The sequence below is a fragment of the Vigna umbellata genome, chromosome 4 (genome assembly GCF_029865625.1).
Source record: "Vigna umbellata cultivar VRB3 chromosome 4, Vumbellata_1.0, whole genome shotgun sequence".
Lineage (NCBI taxonomy): Eukaryota > Viridiplantae > Streptophyta > Magnoliopsida > Fabales > Fabaceae > Vigna > Vigna umbellata.
Genome location: NC_142168.1, coordinates 26,704,943 through 26,729,397, shown reverse-complemented (window position 1 = coordinate 26,729,397; position 24,455 = coordinate 26,704,943). Strand labels below are relative to the sequence as shown.

The window sequence follows — 24,455 nt, the reverse complement described above, 5'->3', positions numbered from 1 at the left end:
TCCGAATGCATGATTTTTCTTCGTACAGATAAGTGTTAAATATTTTTCATACAACATTAAAGATGAATGCAGTCTTATTTAATCTAATTTAATGTAATCACTCGTCATCTTTTTAGTCGCAAAAGTTAAAAATAAAATATAAAGTAATATTGAGTAAAATTAAGAACAAGGCAGTAAAAAAAAGTAAATAAATGCATAAAGATTTGAACATTTTAGATGTGTTTGTGAGGAGTGAGGAAGGTAGAAATGTGCAGAAGTAGACATAGGAGTTGGTTGTGGAAATGGCGGCTGGTGGTGGCTGAGAGGTAAGTCTGATAAAATAAAAAAGAATCCAAGAATTGAAAGTGTGTTAATGGGAAATGAAGTTGAGTGGAGCAGTGTTTTTCACAGCATTGTTTGGTAGCATCTCAGCTTGAGCAAAGTTGAGGTGAGAAGCTTCATCTTTTCATCAATGTTCTTTCCTTCTATACACCTTTATACATCTTTCCACTTTTCGTCAAACTTGTATAATTTCCCTTTAGCTCATTTTTTCTTTTACTATTATTTTTAACTTGTACTGTTGTTTGATTCACGATTTTATTTTATTTTATTATATATTTTCTTACTCGAAGGTTGGTGGAGGATTGAGTATAATTTAACCAATTGGATTATATATCTTAAATTAACTAAAATATACCAAGAAATTTACTTTTATCTTAGATGGATAAAAAACTGATAAAATGACATTATTCGGCATATGCAAATTTTTTAGCAAACCTATTTACTTTGTACTTTGGTAAACTATATGAAGAAAAAAAAATTAGGTTTGGGATTCGATTTTAGATATTTATGAACAGGTAGAAGTTTTTTAATCATCTTTATGACTTTGTTCACTTAAATAGAGTTATTAAATGAATTTGAAAGGATTTGAAGGTAAATTCTTTTGTTGTTTATTTGAGTGGATTTTGAGGTAAGTGAGAGTGAATTTGAAAGTAAAGTTTGCGAGAAGTAGTGTAGAATTTGATTGATGTGACAGATTAAAAAATTTAGGGTTAAATATGTTTTTAGTCCCTTAACTATCACATGATTTTGGGTTTAGTCCCTATTCAAAAGTTTTGTTCATTTTAGTCCTCTTATTTTGAAACTCTTATGTTTAGTCCTTAAAATTGAACGACGTTAAGTTTTTGTATGAGGTGGCTAACGGTGAACTAGGTACGTTTTTTTTTCTAAAATATTTGTCGCGTTTTTCCCAAATCCTTCCTTCTTCTTCCCCAATCACTCAAAACGTCTGCTCATCTCTTTCACACCCACCACTGTTGCTCTCCTTCCATCATTTTTTCTCCTTCGAAACAACTTCCCCACAGTGAAGCCACCTTCACCGCAAACCACCATGGAACCTGCGAAGTAGAAACCCAAGTCTGAGAATCGTAAATTCTACAAACTGTGAGCAAACCTATCACTATGCCTAATGAACTAGCAAACCAGAAAACCACATCGCAAGACCTCCATGAACCCAAATCGCGATCACTATCTTCCTTCGTCCTAATCAGAAACTTGTAGAAACCTAGAAATCCAAATCACCTTTGAAACGTAAGAGTTATATTGAAGACTTTCTCAATTGAGTCCGTATATATAAAAGTAAAAGTCGGTTCTATTACAATCAACAGAACAATGCAATAGAAGTCGACTATATGAAAGACCGAACGGTGTTGGGCAAGACCGAACGGTTATGGTGACGGGATGAAGTGCAATATATGAAAGACTGAATGGTTATGGTGACAAGATGAAGTGCAATATATGAAAGACCGAACGATGTTGGATAAAGACCAAACAGTTATGGTGACTAGATGGCGATGGTGACCGAACGGTGATGGTTACACAAGGCTATAAGAAACAGGATTCAATCAGGCATGTGTCACTCCTCAAACAAAATCCTCCAAATACTCACTTCTCTTCCGCTAATCTGAAAGAAATCCAAAAAAATCCCAATCATGATTCTCATCCTTTACCACGAGACCAATTTGTGAACCTTAACTCGCGGTGCCATGGTCATCCTTAAACCAAAACCAATTCAAAACCCTTAACCCATCGCCTTTTTCTCCTCCATCAACCCTCACGCCTAACAACCACCATCATCCACTGCATTCATCTGCGTCACCAACATGCACAAAAACCAAAAACCAAAAACAATCACAAACTCCTCGCGCCTCTACCAATCAGAAATCGCGAGTGTGAGATCGTCATTCTTCTCGTGCACCTTAGTTTCGCAGTGCCGCTGTGAAAAGCCACCTGTAAATTAATGTCAGGAAACCCAACTAAAATGTAAGCAATTGATCAATGCAAAAAATGTCAACCTGTATTAAAACTGGTAGAAGTCATTTTTCTGACTTCCTACGTTGAGCGGGGATTTCTGAAGTCATTTTTCTGACTTCCCCCCGAGCGGCTTGAGGCAGGAGTCATTTTTCTGACTTACTGCGTTGAGCAGGGATTTCTGAAGTCATTTTTCTGACTTCCCTCCGAGCGGTCTTGCGACAGTAGTCATTTTTCTAACTTTCTACGTTGAGCGGAGATTTTTGAAGTCATTTTTCTGACTTACCCCGAGCGGTCTTGAGGCATGAGTAATTTTTTTGACGTCCTACGTTGAGCGGGGATTTTTGAGGTCATTTTTTGACTTGCCCCGAGCGGCTTGAGGCAGGAGTCATTTTTCTGACTTCCAGCGTTGAGCGGGGATTTCTGAAGTCATTTTTCTGACTTCCCCCGAGCGGTCATTATAACCTGACACAGTTGAAGGTAGGTCTGGACCTTTCTGCACATGATATTTTATAATTTATAATTTATAATTGAGACTTGGTAGAACCTGACCTAGTGGAGGTCTAAACTTGCCTGCACATAATATTTTATAATTTATAATTTAAAACTAAGAGTCGGTAGAACTTGACAAGGTTGAACGCAGCTCTGAACCATCTTGTGCATAAAAGTTTATAATTTAAAATTAAGAGTCGGTAGAACTTGACAAGGTGGAACGCGCATTTCTGAACCATCCTGTGCATAATATTTTATAATTTATAATTTAAAATTAAGAGTCGGTAGAACATGACAAGGTTGAACGCATTTCTGAACCATCGTGTGCATATTATTTTATAATTTATAATTTAGAGTTAAGAGTCGGTAGAACCTGACAAGGTTGAACGCAGCTTTGAACCATCCTGTGGATAATATTTTATAATTTAAAATTAAGAGTTGGTAGAACCTGACCAAGTTGAGGGTTTGAACCTTCCTGTACATAATATTTTATAATTTATAATTTTAAAACTAAGAGTCGGTCGAACCTGACAAGGTTGAACGCATTTTTGAATCATCCTGTGCATACTATTTTATAAGGTTGAACGCATTTCTGAACCATCCTATGCATAATATTTTATAATTTATGTTACTACCGAGGGCGGGCAACCGACCAGGAAGGTTTGGACAAGGCCGAGCTGGTGGAAGCAAGGCTGATATGTCCGATCGGGTGTCCCAGCCTAATATGTCCGATCGGATCTCTTAAGCACAACATGTCTGATCGGGCAAGTGTATAAAACTGTGGACTGGAGACAACAGTATAATGCTCATGAATGTGTAGTTAATGAGGTAACGGTCATTGTCGAGTATTTAAAGTGTGCATTGAAAGCCATTAAGAGGTAAATTAATGGGTAATATTCTCTGAAATCATATAAATAGTAGTCAAAGGAGAAGGTAAACTCTATGTTCTTTGATAATTATATAGACTTGCAAAAGCCGATTCTGACTTGAGCGTCGGAGTGTTTGCTCCAGGTCAACCCATTTGTGTGACGAAGAGGTGCGAGGAGAGCGAAGGGAGAAGGACCGATTGGTGAAGGAGGAGTGTTTCCGGACGGAGGTAGCAGGAGATTTCCCCGGTCCCATTCAGTAGAAACAATTTATAATTTAAAATTAAGAGTCGCAGAACCTAACTCACAAAGTTGAACGCATTTCAAACTATCATGTGCATATTATTTTATAATTTATAAATTATGATGAAAAGTGGAACCTGAACATAGGACTAAACCTTTTATGTGCACGATAAAGATATTTTTACTCACAAAAATATGAGTTAAACAAATATATTATAAATTATAATGAAAAGTGGAACCTGCCAAGGTTGAACGTATGACTGAAGCTTTCTGTGCAGGATATTTTTATTCACAAAAATATGAGTTAAAAAAATATATTGTAATTTAAAAATTATAATTAAAAGTGGAACCTGTCAATGATGAATGTAGGACCGAACTTTCTTTCCTGAAAGTTCTCAACAAAAGACACGTCTTTAGGAATTATTACGGAATTTTTTGCTCTTGTTGCAAAACCCGGTGTTGATCCAAAGTAGCGATGTCGAGACCGAGCACGCGTCTGGTTTTATGTGGCTTCATGGGGATGCCGCTCGACCCCACGGTGGATGCCAAAATGTTTCGGTTGAATTGGTCCGAGGGTCGGTCGTCATTCCTTGCTATGCTCTCTTTTGATCTTCAATCCTCTCTTAGAACGCGATCCACTCCAATGGGTTGTTGACCTGCAGAAGACACTCGAACGCTTAAGTCAGATATGTTTCATAAATAGGTATATATTTTATTAGGATAGAAAATGATCATTGTGGCAGTCAAGTCCATTGATTAGTTATGGGTATATTTTCATGGAATCAAACCAAATAATCAATAATTAATACCGTATACGCGTAAGGTAATCTGACCTATTAATACCTGATAATTGTTCATAAATGACCATTAACTCCGATCGGTATATTTCATAAAATATGATTAACATGACTAAAATAAAATCGTTCAGGATTCCTTCAAACTTAATTGGAGATTAATGTTAGTTTTTCTTTTAATAAATATATGGGACAACTACTAAATACCGAACATAGGTTTAATTACATCAATTATTAATAGAGTTCAGACAAAAATTAAGGAAATTAAAGTTTATCTACTATATATTAAGCTTGCAACTTGTTTTCTTATAGTACCAAAATAAAAAAATATATAAATAGTTATTGTATTTAACCAAGTATTTGTTAAAAGTATATTTAAAAGACGTTCATACATCTCTCTCTCTAATCGTTTAAAGTAGAGTGTTTTGTTTGTTCAAACTATAACAAAAAACTGTATGCAATTATTAAAGTTACAGAGAGTTGTAAATTAATAATACCTCTTCAACATCTTATTGCATTCACAAAATGTGTGTTTATACAAAGTTAATGTAACATAGTAAAATAACATAAAAGAGACAAGAATGTTTTTGACTTGATACAAACTAACATTGTTTATAATGAGTATTAATTAAGTTTGCAATAAAAATTTAATACTTTCTTCACTTGAATGGATTTCGGGAATAGCGATTCAATAAATTTGAGAGGATTTGAAAGTAAACTTTTTGTTGTTTATTTGAGTAGATTTGGAGGTAAGTGAGAATGGATTTGGAAATAAATTTTTTTAATCTGTCAGATCAATCAAATCTTACACTAATTCTGACAAACTTTATTTTTAAAATTCACTCTCACTTTCTTCTAAATCCACTAAGATAAACAACAAAAAATTTATCTTCAAATCTTCTCAAATTCATTCAATCAGTCTTTTCCAAATCCATTCAAGTAAACAAAGTCTAAATAAAACTTGTAAGAGAAAACATTACATATAATTGTGATTAAACTCTTCCATAATTTACCAAAGCTAGGTAGGACGTTAGGAAAGCAAAAAGAAACAATAAAGAAAAGAATTGAAACATGAAAGCTACTTTGGCTACGGACGAAGAATATTAATGAGCAAAATCTGTTCATAGGGATTGCACGCGATTTATAATTAAAGATCAATTTAAGTTTTCATACAATGGTGAAAGCAATGAGATCAACGTAAAAGTAAAAAAGCTGTATCTTCAATGTATTCATACTTAATCTGGTTTTTGGTATTAACTTTTCCTTCCACTCTCAACAAATTATTACTAATTGAAAGAGAAACTTTTTTTTATTGGTGATAAGTTTAAAGACAAAAATTTTGACCATTGAACAAGTAAGACCTGAATACTAAAAAATGTCACGAACACAAAAAGTGCTACTAATAAAGAAAAGGTAATTTTGATACAAAAACTAACGATTTTCCTTAACAACCTATGTTGATAAATAACTGATTGAAACTAAGTTATTTTTAACTTTTTCTCTTTTTGTTTTAAAAATAATATAACAAGTATAAATTCATAATAAGTATTTTTTTTAATTAAAGTATGTATTTTTTTTAAGAGATGAATTTTAAATATAATTTCACCTTACAAAATCAGATTCTAAGATAGGGTTTTCATAAATTTATGTTACATAAATTCATCTTATCTTTTATCGATGTACGATTTTCAACACACCTTCTTCTGTTGATATATAATATACATCTTCAGTAAAAAAAAATAGGTATTTAATAGTTATATGATAGATTGACATAATAGGTTTACCAAACAAAAATTCACGATAAACTTCAGACAACTCAGATACCATGTTAAAAAGTAAATTTTAAATCTAATTTAATTTTACAAAATTAACTTATAAAATAAACATCCATCTATACATTTTAAATTCTTCTTGTTCCTAATAAAAGTAAAATCTTCAAACTTTTTTTTATAAAAAATAAATAAACTCAATGATAAAATAAGTTGGTTGAGTCTTGGTTTGGTAACCATGACAAAGGGTCTAAGTCAGTCTAAGTTTTATAAAGATGATTTGGTCCTAAAATGGTTTAGCTCCATGAGAAAAAAAGGTAAATAGTTGAATGTTATGTTTATTGTTGTATGTATTGAGATGAGTATGACATCTTTTTTGGTGCCTACATCGCTTTCCCTTTTCTTCTGTCTATGCCACTTTCATCATCTGTTTATATTCATGGTAGGGCAAAGCTATGTCTATCTCTACACACCAATTATAAAATCAAAATAACATATCCTTTGCGAGTTCATTGATTCTAGTTCAGCGTCCTATATAATTTGTGAGTAAATAATTCATTTATTGAAGCAAATATTTATATATTTTGTTTTTAAGATGATAAAAAATTTACATTATCAATATAATACATTAATTTTGTTAGTTTTTTAACTTTAAAAATGATTGACGTAATTAAACATATTTGTTTTTCTTAATTGTCACATATGTTTAAGTAAAAGACGATGAATCTTTGGACTCACTTGAGTGCAAGAAGAAAGTCCATTATATAATGAGTATTTTTTTCCTACACTACCTCACATTTCTCTTTTGCACCCCACACATTTTTAAAAATTTTAGGTTTAATGTCTCAATAGGTCTCTATTTTTGTTCAGAATTTGAAATAGGTCCCTTTATTTTTTGGCGTCTCAATTGGGTCCTTATTTTTGTTAATTTGATGCAAATAAATCCTTTCCGTCAATTTCATCAAAGGACGTTAATGAATGTGTGACGTGGCCTGAGGACAGTATTGACACGTGTAAGGCCACGTCACACATTCATTAACGCCATTTGATGAAATTGACGGAAATGATTTATTTGCATCAAATTAACAAAAATAAGGACCCAATTGTAACATCCCAAAATACAGTAATTACCATAATTCAGAATTAATTACAATTAACAGTAACATAAACAGTCTTTGCATTGAAACTGGATTTAAAATCGAACGGCATCAGTACAAAAGAACGCGCATAAGCGCATACAAGGGAAAATCCAAGAGTGAACGTTCTTAGATAAATACTAACGTACGTCATTATAGAGGAATAGATAATTAAGACGAACGGCCTTACAAAACATCTAGCCGAACGTTCAAACTATACTAACATTTACAGTACTAAACTAACAACCACTCTAAGGCTCGGCCTTCACTTCAACGTCCACCAGATGAGCTTCATCCAAATTTTCTTCTTCCAGCATTTGCTCAAGGGACGCCCCTCCATCTGCTCACATCCACAACGGATGATCATTGCATTTTGACAAGACGGAGATACATGGACAGTAAACAACACAATGGAAATGCAAGGGTAAGCTTATATTGTTTAATTAATACAACACACATACAGTTCATAATTCAATTCACACATACCTCAGGGTAACTTAATCATATAATTTAACATATAAATATATATATATGACAGACCGTCCGGACTGTATGAACCATGTAGTTACAGGCGTCCTTGCACACCGTGGTGTAGTAGCCGGGATATACCTAATCAGCTTCCACTTGAGGTTAATCCTTCGCCCCTGCTAAGTGAGGGATACGAAGACCTCCTGCCATTCCCACACATGACTACCCCCTTCTACGTGAAGATGAGCATCACGGAATATCAGGATGGACCAAGCCAGCATTAACTAACCACAGTCATACTTTACCAATTCAATATTCAATCATATAAGAGACGTTCCTCCCTGGAACGCTCGTTCAATTCCATAATCGTATAATCATATCACATAGTGTTCAACCATCAAATCCTTTCATAGTTATAATCTTTCCATTCTGTGTTCCACTCTCTTAACATTAACGTCATGCATTCTTTAATCAAATAAAACGAACTTATTACAGAACCTTTGATTTCACGTTTCTGAACAAAAGAAACGAACTCTTATTCATTGATGGACGTTAAGAATTCTTAAAGAATTTAAATGAGATTGAATTTAGAAGTTCAGAATAATACTTAGAAGATGTTGAGTACAAGAACTTTAGGTTGAATCAAGAGAAATAAATATCTTACAGAATAACTTAGATAAATAACCAGAATATTTAAAGTACAGAAAACAACTCTTACTGTCAATGAACGAACGTTCAGAAATTTACTTTGGACGAACGTCAATTACGTTCGCTCAGAATTCAATAATAAGGACGAGCGTTCAGTTAGAAACCGAACCCTGCTTTGGACGAACGCTAGGTCAATGACCGAGCACGAATTAAAACGAACGCTGGATATACACCGAGCGCTATTTAAGACGAACGCTTCGGTATAGGACCGAGCGCCAGTTCGGACGAACGTTCAGTATAAGAATGAACGCTCTGTAGAACGAACGTTCGACATAAGGTCGAACGACATTAAGGACGAACGCTCGACTTAAGGCCGAACGTCACTTATTTATAAAGTCTTAAATATTTAAACATTGCTGAGCTAGACGAACGCTCAGACCATCAACTGGGGACGCTCGTTCTCGAGCAGAATTCTTTCCAAATGAAAGAATTCCAATCTAAGTAATTTTACTGAAAGCCGAACGGTTTAAGACCGTACAGGGACGAACGTCCTTCATCAGTGGGAAAGAGTAAATTCCAGATTTTTCAACTTTAGCAGAATTTTTCCAGATTTCAACTTTATGAACTTTACAACTTTCCTTCCAGATTTAATACATTAAAATCATACAGATTTCAACATTTGAATCATTCCAACTATACAATCAACATATTCCATTCATACATAATCAAATCAACATGCATTTGAATCAAATCAACCACAACCTGTATAATACATATATCAGTGTTCATTCATGACAGATTCAATCAATCCAATCATCCTAACTCTATAACATTCATACACCTTTTATACGTATCCAGATCAACATTCAGAACAAACCAGGAAATCATATCCCGTATCAATAATATTCATAATTACTCAACCATCATACTCTTCATATATACATTTCAGATCAGAAAATCATGTAGTAAAAATTAAACATATAAGCTTCCCTTACCTGGATAGCAGTGTACGCCCTAATGCAAAAGTTGGGTTCGTCTTTTACAGCTTTCTACCCTCAGTTTCACTAACCACTCCCACTTGATCAGCTTGGATTCCAGTTCTGTTCGGTCCAAAAGGAAGTCCACAGCTGAACGAACGTTCCTACGGTTCTGAATGTTAAACGGAGAGGAGATGGATGAGTAACAGTAGAGAGAAGTTTAGGGTTTCTAGAGAGAAGTTGGAGAAGATGAAAGGGTAATTTCTGAGGAAGAAGATGAGTGGTGCAGGTGAGGGAATGAGTTTTCGAAATCTGATTTTGTTTAACTCACGTTCGTTTGGACGAACTTCTCCCACGCTGACACCTGCATACCAACTCTGAACTGGAAGCTTCCAACGTGACAAGTGGCGTGTGTGCATGCAGAGTTTAGTGCGTTTTTAATGCACTGAGGGTGTGACGTGGTGCGTTTTCCAGTGCACAGCAGAGATGAAATCAGAGTAGTGGTTGGGTTTAAATGGGATTAACATTGATTGTGGTGCGTGTTAAGTGGTGAGGTGTCAGAGTTAATTTATGCTAATTATTAAGGGTTTCACACCAATTGAGACGCCAAAAAATAAAAGAACCTATTTCAAATCCTGAACAAAAATAGGGACCTATTGAGACATTAAACCAAAATTTTAAAATCATCTTTTGCTTCTCAAAAAATTCTATACCTCTCTTCTTTTTTTAATGAATTTCGAAATCTAAGGATTTTTCGAAAGTTTTAATAAATTTCAAAATTTGTTAAAAAGGTTATTTTGAAAATGTGGCAAGAAAAAAAATGTAGGATAGTGCAGGAAAAGCACTTCGAAGAGAGTCATGGAGGTGTGGGAAGAAACTGCCTTCCATAATTAAAAGATTTTAACAGATTGGATTGTAATAGTTAATGAACTTTATTGGATCCTAAAAGGAGTGTTTCATCTGCATTTCTCCCTTTTCATCCTGCCGCACCAAGTGACAAAATGCAGAAATTTTTTCACCCGACATTTAAATATCGGTTAAAAAATTTACTTAATCCACGTTCGAACTGGTTATAGTTTACTTTTTTAAATATGAATCGTATTTAAGACTACAGTTTTTTTTCTTTTATAGTTTACTTTTTTATTTTTAATTAATTATTTAATTAATAATAATTAATTTAAAATTTTTCATAATTAACATATTTTAATTTTTTAATTTATAAAATATTAATTATTAAGAAAATAAATAATATTATAAAATAAAATAAAATTGAAAAAAATATGTTAATCGTATTTGTTGGAAATACGTTATCATATTTAATTTGAATATATTAACTATATTTCCAATTCGGTTAAGTTTTTTTTTCTAATCAATAATAATAATAATTATTTATTAAATTATATAAAAGATATAAATAATAATTATTATATGAAAAATATTAAATCAATTAATTGTTTATTATTATTATTATTATTACTAAATAAAAATAAAAAAGTAAATTTTAAAAGCAAACAAAAAAATTAACTAACATTCGAAGCCGGTTAAGGTTTTTTAGCCGGTTTTCGAATACGGGTTAAGAAATTTGTTTTAGCAGTTTGTAAACGTCGACAAGGGTATTTTTGATAGTTTAAAAGTGTGGATGAAAATTTATAGTTACAGTGAAACACTCTCCTAAAAGCTGTCCTATTTTGCTTGTTGATTTTCTCTTATAGATGAAATCTTTTGAGACAGGGTTAATGAAATTTTAAATATGTTATAAATTTAAATATTTTAAAATATCTTTTTATTAAAAAAATTCATTTGAGTAGGTATTTAAAATATTTTATTATTATTATTTAAGTGTTCCAATGTTTCATTTTGCTCTCAACAAGATCACATGGTTATTATTTTCGTTAAATAGTATTTTTTTCAAGCTTATCTATTAACTCGATCGATTAAAAAAAACAAGATAAACATAACGGTCAGATTATCCAATTAAATAATTCGATACTTAAATAAAAGAAAAGTCAAACATTCGTAAAACATAAACTTTCAATAAGAATTTAATTAAAAATATAATGAATGTATTTAAAATTTAATTAACTTATCCAATAATTATTGTTTATTGTAAACTTCCATACCCTCCTCAATCTTATCTTCTCTTCTTACTTTCTTTCTCATTATAGAAGTTGCAGTAAATGTTTTTGAGGGATAATATAACTCTTTGATATTTATGATACAGATATTGCCCTTTAACCTAATACTACTTTGTTATCATCCTCATCTTATTCTGTTAACATGTCATTATATGATAACTACACATCTAACAAATTATTAAAGCTTACCTTTATCATATCAACAATTCACAAATGACTACATCTTCATATTAATTTTCTACATTATGAGTTAAAAATTTTAGAATCATACATTATTTTTTCTTTATTCGCTTTAGTTAATGTTTGCCCTACTGTACGAGGTAAAGAAGGATGTCTTTTCTAGAAGGCATTAATTAATTAGATTATGTAATCTTTAAACATAAAATATCAAATGTATACAAAACACAAAAAGATTAATATAATTGTCCCCATTTGCATCCAAAAATTCCTTAATGTAGACAAATAACAAACACAGATATAGCTTTCTTTGCTCCTCCCATAAACTATTATCTCTATGTATGATTTATTGAAAAAAGAAACAAAACCAAAAAAATCTTATCCACCAAGAACATGAGGCCAAGAAAACGTCAGAAAGGATAAGCCAAAAAGGTTCAAAATTGTCAATAAAAAAAGACAATTCTAGTTTCCATGTAAAGCCCTTTTACTAAATAATTGTAATTATTTGATAGTGAGATTCCTAAAAAGAATCTAAAATCCAAATCTGATGATGAAGATATCACACCATCGTCGTATCAATCATCAATTACTTTTTCTCCTTCTTCTCCATTCAAGCTTCTGGTTGCTTCTTCTTCTACCTTCCACACATCTTTTTAATGGTATAATTATAGTTTTCAAAAATCAATGATGTCCCTCTTCTCTTTCTCACATTACAAATTCCTTTGGAGATGTTCAATTGCATTTGCATTTTTCTTAACCCTTTTCTTCATTGCAAACTCACTCACTCTCCAAGCCCAATCCACTTCAACCCCATGCAACAAAGACCCCTACAAGCAACTCAATCTAATCCTTAACCAAAACGGCACCGTCACACGCCCCGACAAACCCCCCGACAGCCCGCCCGCAGAGGATCCCACTCTCCTCGTACTCTCCAAAGACCTCTCCATCAACCGATCCAAGGGCACCTGGGCGAGGCTGTACCTGCCCCCCGCAGCACAGCACCAACGCTCTAAGCTCCCCCTGGTGGTTTTCTTCCATGGTGGAGGGTTCATTTTCCTCAGTGCAGGCTCGACGATCTTCCACGAGTTTTGCTTCAACATGGCAAACGACGTCGTCGCGGTCGTAGCGTCCGTGGAGTACCGTCTCGCGCCGGAACATAGACTCCCCGCGGCGTACGATGATGCCGTGGAGGCGCTGCAGTGGATAAAAGCCAGCCAGGATGATTGGCTCAAAAACCTCGTCGATTACTCGAACGTTTTTCTCATGGGGAGTAGTGCCGGGGGAAACATCGCCTACAACGCGGGTCTACGTGCAGCTGCGGCTGCCGACTATCGGATTCCCAAGATCAAAGGGCTTATTTTGGTTCAACCGTTTTTCAGTGGGACCCGCAGGACAGGTTCGGAGCGGAGGCTGGCGAACGAACCTCACTTGGGGCACTGCTTTAATGACGCGATGTGGGAGTTGTCGTTACCGGTTGGGGTTGATCGTGATCACGAGTATTGCAATCCGACGGCGAGGAAGGGTCCTGCGAGATTGGAATTGATCGAAAAGGTTGGATGGTGGGTACTGGTTACCGGGTGTGGAGGTGACCCACTGGTGGATCGTCAGGTGCAGCTGGTTAAGTTGATGAAAAAGAAGGGTGTGAAAGTTGTGGGGCATTTCACCCCAGGGGATTATCATGGGATTCAAGATTCTGATCCATTGAAGGCAAAGGTGCTATATGGAGTAATCAAAACTTTCATTTCAGCTTTAAATTAATCATCATTGCTCAAGAGTAAGAGTAAGAATTTCTTGTAATTGCATCATTGAATAAGTAAACACAAAGAGATTCATCTCATTCAGTGAAGAATTTGTTTCATGTATTTTCCCACACTTACATAATTCGGCGCTAATCAATCTTAGTTTCTTTCTATTTCATGTACTTTACCCAACTCTAATTCAAGGGCTTTCATCGAATTACTTTTCCCCCTTCCTCTGTTTCGGTTCCCTCGCGTAATTTAAGATTACCTTGTCGGATTTGTTGCAAATGTCGGAAATTATCCGATTTCTGTTGAAGTAAAGTGGGAAAGTCGGAGGTATGAATATTCTTTGTATAAAGTCTATGAACAATCTGTTCCCTCAAAAAATGCATGGTAGGTTTCAGTGGTTGGACAAACATTCCCTTCTACCATTGCGTTAAATACTACCCTTGCCTCCGCTAGTTTTCCAGTTTCACTGAGAGGGAGTAGTATCATGGAATTGAAGGTGGAAGAATCAGACTGCAAACCTTGTTCTTTCAACTTCTATACTCCTAAGTGCTTCCTTTAAGCAATTGGCATGAGTTAAAACATACCAATGAATTGTAGGAGTCCATCCCCTTTGCTTAATCTGATCATAGATTCTAAGAGAGTCAAATAGGTAAGAATTCCTCACATACTCATCAGCCGTAAGCAAGTAAGAACTCCTACAACTATATAAAAACAGAGTTTCTTAAGATGGCCACAAATGTCATATCCACAATACACTGAAGAAGAACAAGCTGTAAACTTAATTTGCTATCAACTATGCATTCCATTCCACAGTTCAGTTGTTACAAATGTACGAAGATAAATTTGTAAAACTAAGGCAATTTAGAGTAATAATTGTTTGGACTTCCAATGTTGAAGTAGCTTACCTATCAATCATAACAAGCATAGCCTTGACGCCTCGAGAGACGAATGATGCACCAAGCAATGGAAAACTTTCCATGGAGACCCATGCCATCAAGTTGCAAGCTTTATCATCGTTATGATGGTAATTCCATTTGAAGGGAGCAATCCAGGTTTTCATTTGATGCCATATTCCTTAATCATAACCCAAAGTTCAAAGTTTGCAACGTGAAATAAAACTCCTTCTCTTAATTCATCATGGTATTAATAATCAAATAATAACAAACTAACTAAATATAAAAAATAAAAATAAGATAAATATAATATATCTAGCATTCCATTTTAAGTTGGTGTATTTAAACTGTATATACTAAGTTTGTTACAAATATTATCAATTATAAAAATATTTAATTTTGTACTCAAATGACACCAAATTATTAATGATTTGTGAAAATGACATAAAAAACTAAATATCAGTCAAGAAACCTCTCTTTAAGCAACATATATGAGAGGTTACTCCATATAAAAAGGTCATTGTGTCACCATGATTATAAATAAACTAACAAAAGTAATCTTTTTGCCACTAGATGAGGAATGCATATATGAATGGGTCAAAGAAGAGATGCTAGAAGAGACAGTGGCAGAAGTTATGAATGAACATAAAAGATAAACCCTAAAAATCCAATATTCTTCAATCAAGACACCTAAAATAGGAAAGGAAGCGACATCAATGCTTTGAATCTGCCTAGGACGTGACAAGATGCGCGACCACGCATGATGGACCTAAAAAAGGAAAAAAGGGTAATCTCGACACTCTGAATCATTGCCTGAATGAAGAATCTTAGATATTGAGGGTCAAGTAATGTAAGGTTTTTGAACAATCTTGCTTAAGTTGTAGGGAAATATTTACACCTAATTTAAGCTAATCTTGGGTGATTAGTTTTGTAATCCTAGCTTGGTGGAGGGTGTCTCACATTTTTTTTTTGCTAAAGTGACTTTCCATGTGACACTCTAGGAACCAAGAGTTTTTTAAAAGTTAAAGTGTCACATGTCAAACTCTCCTTTAGGATTTGGTTCAAGATAATATTTTAGGATTTTGGTTTACTTTGGAGACATCTTCATCTATAAATAAATGTGTCTCTCCCTTATAAACCTACTTTGAGATTAGTAAAAAATACATTTTTTATCTGAAATTTAGTGATTATATAATCCAACGTGTTATTATATTTATTGTAATCTAAAATGTATTTATGAATTTGTAAATATATTTCAGATTATACTTATATTCATATTCATGAGCAATTTGAACTTTTTTTTTCACATTTCACAAAAGGTAGAAAAAGAAATTACGGGGTGCAGAAAGAAGGAATCTATTTGGACTGACATGCATATTTTACTATGTAAGAGTATGTGGACTTATTTGTATCGCCACTGAACTTTATGTTTAGATGGAACCACCTTGGCTAAGCTGTGCTTGTATAAGGTGTGTGAAACTGTTTTTTTTTTCTTATATTGATCGATTAAGTTTCTGTACATAATGGAACCTCAACACTAGTCTAGTTAAGAATCCAAGAGAAAAAAACATGTTCTATGAGTAATGGGACATAATTATAAATTTTTAAAACATAAATTGACAAAGAGACTTTTTCCAGAAAAGTTGTGAAAATGATCATTGTAATATACAACAATAAAGAATGGATCTGTCTTCTTAGGAAAAGAAAATAATGTAACTGAGTGATTACAGCCTTTGTCAATAAAAATACAAGTTTGAGATTATGCCAACTCAAGAATCCAAATTGCACAAATTCAACTGTGTCTCACATGTCAATTATTTAGATTGCAAATAATATAAATAAAAGGATGATCGTTGTATTTATTCAAATGCATGTCAGACCCACATGTTAATGAATCATTAAAAGTTTATAGACGTAAAATATTCACTTTTAAAATAAGAATAATTAATTTTGAAACATAGAACAAACAACAAAAACATTATACGAAACATGTTTCTATATGGAAATAACACATTTCTGGGGCGGGAATAGTGAAAAAGGGGTGCCAAAAGTAGAATCTATCGACTGTATTGTTTTAATTTTGGGCCAGATTGACCCAAAACAAATGCGAATGCTTTCCTATGGAGTAAGCTTCGCTACGTAACATTTTTACTCTCTTAGAAGGATAACATATGAATGAACAAATGCAAAACAATGACACAAAAAAGAATTAAAAATATAATCTAGCCATTAACCCAATGAAACTTATCTCGAGCATTCAACATTTAATCTAATAAGCATATAATTAATCACTTAATTTCGGTTTAAAATTCATGTCATCAAACAAGTGTGTTAAAAAAATAATTAAAAATAAGTGAATCACGTTCAAGCATATCATCATTGAAGGATTACGTAAGGGGTTTTGGAAGTAAGTCAAAGGAAAGAAAAAAAAAGAAAAAACAGCACCAAAAAGTGATAAAGATATTAAGATGTGAAACATGCTTTATTTTATGTTTGCATTGTTCTTCTACACTGAACCAACCATCTTGAAAGTTTCTTCCAACTTCTATCTTTGTCAACTTCACCCACAAACAAAAGTGCATACACATCACAAGTAATTAAAAACTCACTACAATGTTGTTAATGACACAAGTTTTTCTAACATCAGACAAACTGGTCAAGCTGCGTATTGATCAAGAACTCTATGATTTGTTTAACAAGTGTCTTAAACATGGCATTGTCTTGATGATATCAATTATAATCATCCACAAATAACCATGGACCATGCTTTTAATTCTATCACCCTTTTAAGTATACAAAACAACAGACAAAAATAATTATTTTTTTTCATGCATTGAAACAAACTAAAACTTCGTTTTTACTCAAAACCTTATCGTCTACTTCGAGCTATTGTTTGGGGTAGAACATCACGTGTGTCACCAACACCAAACAACTTTGTCATTGTGACTAAATTCACTGTATAAACACAGTGTAGTTAGTTTATTACTTCTTGTCTTCTAGAAGTGATTCATGTATGTATCTATATCTTGCACATGGAGCTGTGAAAAAAAAAACACTGCTCTTGAGGTTTTCATGATGAAGAAGTATCGAAAGTTTGAAAAATTGTCGAGAAGTGTACGTGCGTGTTATTACTTAAAGAACAACAACACATACAGAGAATATTAACCTGAATAATTGAAATAAAAAATATTCATGGTTTTATTATAACAATATATATGCATCTTTTCCCACCTCAATTTTATGATTATTCTTATCTAAAAACTATTGTACACATCTTTGGTAATAGTTTTGAATCTGTATTATAATTGATTGGTTGAGAAGAACTTAGCAATGGGAACTGAAATGGATTACATTTGTCTCTGTATAGTCTATTTAATGTTTTAAGATTTCTAATAAAATAATAATCGATGAATTCAAATATTATTTTATAAACTAAAAGTTATTAATATTTAAAATATTTTTTATTATAAATACAAGATTATAATTAATTTGTGAATTAGACACTAAATTATCAAGGTTTTAACTATTTATTATTATTAATTCTATTAGTTTCTAATTTTGTTCATACTGAAAAATAAAGAAGAAAAAAATGAAATACTTGGAGATACCTATCTTATTTTATTTTTGTATGTGTAGATATTTGAATTTGCATATCTTCAAACGTTCCTTGCTTAACATGCGATAGGTAATTGTAGTTGTATCTTTTTCGTGTAGTCAATTTTCATTTGTCTTAAAAACAAGAAAAGAAACAAAACCAACGAATGGAAGCCATTCTCGCAAGCTCACCCACACGATATATATCTTTGAAACATATCTATATCTTTGCCTCTTTTTTTTTTTTTTTTTTTTTCTCGTGTTGCATATTTCACTCTCCTTCAACACAATCTAACAAAAGAAACGACAAAACCATAGAAGAAATAAGATTTCGTGCGTTTGATTAAACCGTTATGGGTGTTGGACATCCTGGCACGTAATTATGGAATGAGATTTGAAGCAAAAAATTATAAAACGAATTCTGATTTTAACTATTTTATTTTGGTAGGGATAAAAGCTTGAATTTTTTTTGTCATTTTGTGGTCCTAATGGTGCTCAAATGGCCAACTTAGCAACAGAGGAGTGACCTAATCTTGCAAGTGATGTTGGCTTATGCATTAAAGAATAATTATCCCATGTTGTGTCTAATATAATCAAATTAAAATATAATTATTATATATAATCAACAGGGGTAGTTGGAGGTTGCAGTGGTACTCCTATTTTCCATGCTGAAATCTATACTTTATTTAATATATAGCTAGATGGCAATGCAAAAATTATTGAAATTTTGTCGTTTGCAAGTAATGAAAATTATGAGATAGGACAAAAACATATATTTCAATCAACTGCTGCAAAAAAATTGCAGTATCCCTAGAGCTCTAGCTAGCAGATAAAGATAAATTTTTGAGATTCAATGAGATTGAGATTGTCATTTTGCAAGGAGCAGTTTAAATTGCATCCTATTACAGTTGTTATTGCTGATATATGATTTCTTTTTTTCTTTTTCTTTTTCTTTTTCTTTTTTTACTTTGGTGTGTTATCTTCTTTCAAAAAATAAGAATATATACGATTACCAATGAAAACGAGCAAAGTTTGTCCTTCTCTGTATTTAATAATAAAAATTAAGTACACATAAAAAGAAAAAGGCATGGATTTGTGGAAGTAATAAAATTGATGCTAGAGCATAAGATTGACACTTGTTGCCATTTTTGTGCCACTTCAAAGGTTACAAAATTGAATGAAAATGGCAGCAACCATTTTTCAAAACCAGGATTTAAATTAGGAGAAGATTTGTCCTTATCAAAACCAAGATTTACATATTTTCTATGAACCAATAATGTTCCTACAATTGAATCCAAATCCTTTTAACTCCACCTAACACCTTCTCCAATACTCATTTTGAATGAAGAGAATGAATGTAATAAATGACGTAATCTTATTAAGTTGGTATGCGATGAATATTTAGAAAATTATTGAAAAATACAACACTAATAAAAAAAATGAACTCATTTTATTTAAATGATTGTCATCGTTTTCAATTAAAATTTTAAAATAATAAATTTATAAATCTTTCTTTTTGTATAATATTCAATTTTTTTATTTAATGTAAAATTTAGATTCACATTAAACTTCGATATGTTGTTTTAAAAGTTAAATTGATCATGGAGTCCATTTATTGTCATGATGAGAATAAAGAAGGGAGAGGCATTAGGTCTTGGCGAAGGGTTGTCCTCTTCTCATAGGGGAGTGGGGTTCCTTGCTTACCATGCATGGGCAAAGTTTTGTGCAGTAGGGATGGATATTCCTAGGGTTATGCACGTTTTAATGGTGGGATTTCTATCACTGCAAGGATTGTTAAGGTGTGGCAAACCCTAGATTATAGGGATGCCCTATAAACACTCAAGCAATTAAGTTGGTGCGAGTTTAGTTTTATAGAATTAAAAAATAGATTTTATATTTAATTTAATCTCACAAAATTAAATTGTAAAATGAGTTTTTCATCCGCTTAATGTTTTAAATTGATTGTATTTTTAATTGACGTGAGTTTTCCATTCACTTATATGTGATTTTATTTTAATAGGAGTATGTGATATTTGATGATATGAATAAGTTAGGGTTTGTATGTAAGTTTGTTTAATGAGTGTAGAATTATTGTACAAATCGAAACCTAATAGTGCATAATGTAGATTGTTTAATGATTTGTTTAAAGAAGAAGAAAAAGGAGAACATGAAGATGAAAACAAAAGAACCATGAAAGGAGCTAGAGAACAAGAATGGTACAGATAGGTGAGGAGAGGAGGTATCTGTGACAGAAATCCTAAGAAATGTCGTTTTTGAAGAGAGCATAGTTGTTGTGCATCATACACAAATGTTTTTTTTTTTTTTTTTTTTTTTTCTGCATAATTTAAATTCTGTGAAGTTTTATTTGTTTATGACCATATATAATGCAGAGAGTTGGATTAGAAGGCGATGGCAGAAGAAACAACAGATGGTTTCCACGTGATGCGGGCCTTTTGGAAGAGAGTACGGGAATGGGACTGTCGTTGTCCTTACTTGTGGCGGCTGTGTGCCTTTCCATAGCCATAAACCAAACACTAAAACTCAATCTACAAAAGGGTCGATTTGTAAATTCATATCTCGCTCTCTCTCTTTTCTTTCCTAATTTTATTATTTCACAATCAATTTGCTTCATCGTAATAATTTTCTTTTTTCTTTTTCGTATGACATGTCATTTTCTTCAATGTTTGGTGTTTTATGGTGTCAAAATGAAAAAAGATGAATGTAACCTTTAACGAACATGTTGACATTCTTGGATGCATAGATACATAGATTTATGTCACATTCTCATATGTTGTTACAACCCTTCAAACTGTCATTTACAGGTATGTGTCAATGAATCAAATGTTTCGATAAAATTAGCAACTGAAACATAAAACTAATTATCAACATATTTTATATTTTTTCAATATCTTACATTTATATATATATATATATATATATATATATATCTGCCAATTTGTTTAAATTTAAAATAAGATTTTTGAAATAAGCAATTTTTAAAATAAGATTAAGAAAAAGGGGGATAAAAACGTGCTTAATATTTTGGAAATGATGAATATTTAGAAGGGTTTATTGAAAAGAGTAAAGTTTTGCATGTCTCTATTTAAAGTTATAAAAAAGGGGTATGAAATTTTAGAAAAAGTAGAAGTTGAATTAGAGAAAGGTGATGGTGGGAGATGAGAGAGATCCTTTTGGAGATGATGTTTGTTTGTTTGTATTTTACATAGTGATTTAATATAATTTTTAAGGGCAATGATTAAAGTATCGTGAGGAGAATGTTGCAGCATCTCAAGACAGGTGCTGGGAGGATTGTAGTGAGCGTTGGCTTGCATTCTAAATTACAGAACCCTCCAAATTTCCAGGTATGAAAAATCAGGATAATAAAACCAAAAAACAAGTGCTTGAAGTTGCAGAAATTGCAAATGAGATCTATGCCAATCCTCAATGGATTTTAGCTCCCTATTCCTCCGAATCATTCAAATTGTGGGCCACATCTTTTATTGGATCTATTTCCTCCTTTTTAACCTTTCTCTCACATACTTCCAACTCCTAAGACCTTCAACATAAACAAAGATTATTGCTTTATGCCATAGCAGTTCTCACTTCTCATGCCATCCTCTTCATTAATTTAAGTACCCTTTTGGATTCATTAGGTGTTAACCTTCGTTTTCTTCGAATCAGTCAAAAAACACCTTCTAAAATGCGGAATCTCAGTTATTTCCCTTCCTTTTGCTCAAGAATTATATATGGAAATTGGTTTACTGCTTATCATCCTGCAAAATCATTGCATAAGCTTGAATTTAGCTTAAGAAGCTTATATATTGCTGTATAATCTACATGTACTGAATTCTGCATAATCTAACGAATCATAGACCATTAAATGTTATTATTGTTGCTGTTATTTAATGGTGCAAGAGACATAATACAAGATTGATGAAGGAATGAAGAAAAAGTGAGTGTAGCATCTCTACATGGAGAGTTACTGGGATTTGACAGAATATCAAGTCTTTCTGATAATGCCATAAAGAAAGTTTATTTGGGTTTGTTATCATATCATATGTGGTGGTGAATGGTGATGCACTTGAAGAGAAAAGAAACGTTGGAAGTTTAATAATAAAGCTTTTCTATATCACCAAAGAAAAATTACAAAATTAGCTGGCGAATTGTTTCTTATGGATTCCTTATAAATATTATATATCCCTCGTTTTGTTCATTACTACTAATCACTTATCACAGGTGTCAAACACTCAAAACATGAAGAAAAGATGAATTTTCTTCTGATTTTTCATTCTCAGTGCCTTTTTGCTGCTGCCCTTTTCCTTGAAGTGCTTTCCGCCATCAAATACAGTTCCACTTGGCACATGTCACTATTGATTTTTCATATGGGAATATCAAAGGCTAATAAATAATAAGGCATTGATGTGCTTGAGATTTCAGGTCCTTTTGTGTTGAAGCCAGTTGGTGAATGCCTCAAGGGTTTTCATGTCAGCTCTGTAGTGTTTCTGAGTAAACTCTAGCAGCATAGGCCATGTAAAATCTGGGTACATCCTTGGGGTCAAGTCATCCACCAATTCACTTGGTGGACTCACCACCTTATCACTTTTTGGACACAAAAAGAAAGCAAGAGATTTTCTTGTTGTCTTGCTGTTCACCACTGCCCTATGCAAGCAACTCTTGTACCTCCCATTGGAGAGAGCCTACATAAAAAGAAAGTGAAACAAGATTGAATAAGAACAACATCACACAACAAGTCTTTGACCACACTTGAAGCTCATCCATTGGTGCATTCAAAGAGAGACCAAACATACCATGAAGGTGTCACCTATGTTGACAACAAAAGCATTGAAATTTGGGCTAATGGAATGCCACTCATTGTCAACAAAAACTTGGAGGCCTCCCACTTGGTCCTGGTGAAGAATGGTCAAAGATGTTGGGTCACAGTGAGGTCCTGTGCCCAAAGTCAGGTCAGGTTTTTGACAAGGAGGGTAGTAATTCAGCCTCATTATTGAGTTGTTCTCTTCAAAGAACTGTCTGAAATATGCTTTTCCAACTCCAAGACTCATTCCCAAAAGTTCCATTATCCCCAAAGAAAGATTACTCATGCCATCACAATAGTCCTGGTAAACCCTCCTGTTTTACAATGGAAAACACACACAGTTTCATCATAGAGTCAAAGGAAATGATGCCTTTGCCAACCAAAGAAAAACAAATGTTGAAATGCTTTTGGTCACCAACTTACCCAAATTGCTCAAACTCCTGGCCCAATGTGTTGCACAAGTAGTCTTTGACAATAGTGGATGATTTCTCCTCAGCTGAGTACTGAAAAGAGAGTGTCTCTTTCCATGGAAGCTTGGAAGAGAATCTGCCAGTGAAGCTACTGGCATAGCCACAGTGTTCCCCTGTTTTCCTCTGAGCTCTCTGTTTCTGAGGCAGGGGAACCTCAAAGAAGTCATCCATGTAGCTGTGAGCATGAGAGATTAAGTTGGCATCAATCCCATGGTTGACTACCAGAAAGAAACCATGCTTTTGGCATGCTTCACCAACCATTCTTGCAGCTTCCATTGTGGCAACAGGGTCACCAGAGAGGAATCCCCTCAGGTCAATGAGAGGGACAGCAAGCTCAGGCACATTCATGCATGGCTTCTCCTCATCAGGCCAAATGAATTGCTTTGGTAGGTCGAGTTGGTGCCTTAGAAGTGAGGCATCAAAAACCAATGGAGTTTCATCTTCTTTGTGGTCTTGCTGCTGTTGCTGCTTTTGTGGCTGAGACATGGTTTGTATATTTGTTATGCAGTCTATAGCCATTGTATTAACAATGCAAATCTAGTTTCTAATACTAAAATAATGGGAATAATAAAAGGTACCGTTTGAGAGAAACAGAGGAAAAACAGAGAGTGAGAGAGAAATGAATAAGTTCGAGAGAGGATGAAGGAAAAGCCAAGGCCCCTTATTGGAGAAAACAGAGAGGGATTCAGCATTATATAGGCACAGCTTCTCTCTCTCTTTCAAAAAAGGGAATATATTTTCGTATTCTCACACATATTTTTTATCTTTTATCCTTTTAAAATAATGAAATATATGTTAGGAATATATTTTCTAGCCCACTTTTTCTAATGCATTATGCAATCATCTCTTTTTTTTACAGTCTTTACTATGAACAGAGATTAGCATCTAACAACTGTCAGTTATTATAAGAAACAAAAATAATAAAATTAGTCTTTATTTA

The 24,455-nt window shown here is 33.3% G+C and overlaps 1 protein-coding gene and 1 pseudogene across 1 annotated transcript; one reads left to right on the top strand and one right to left on the bottom strand.

Moving 5' to 3' along the window:
- Window positions 1-12,508: 12,508 nt before the first annotated feature.
- On the top strand, window positions 12,509-13,964 carry LOC148199715 (carboxylesterase 1 pseudogene; annotated as a pseudogene).
- Window positions 13,965-22,335: 8,371 nt separating this feature from the next.
- On the bottom strand, window positions 22,336-24,199 carry LOC124848867 (gibberellin 20 oxidase 1-like). The gene is made up of 3 exons (XM_088114026.1): window positions 23,469-24,199; window positions 23,038-23,359; window positions 22,336-22,926 (listed from the first exon to the last, which is right to left on the bottom strand). Exons 1-3 carry the CDS (start codon window positions 24,032-24,034, stop codon window positions 22,663-22,665), a joined length of 1,152 nt encoding a protein of 383 aa, XP_087970152.1. The 5' UTR covers window positions 24,035-24,199; the 3' UTR covers window positions 22,336-22,662.
- Window positions 24,200-24,455: the final 256 nt, after the last annotated feature.

Bases quoted from the DNA above. Each gene is read 5' to 3' on its own strand.
- LOC124848867 (XM_088114026.1), bottom strand. From the start codon at position 24,034: ATGGCTATAGACTGCATAACAAATATACAAACCATGTCTCAGCCACAA. The intron at 23,360-23,468 runs GTAAGTTGGTGA...ATTGTAAAACAG, and splicing joins CAGGAGTTTGAGCAATTTGG to GAGGGTTTACCAGGACTATT. The intron at 22,927-23,037 runs GTATGTTTGGTC...CTTTTTATGTAG, and splicing joins ACATAGGTGACACCTTCATG to GCTCTCTCCAATGGGAGGTA.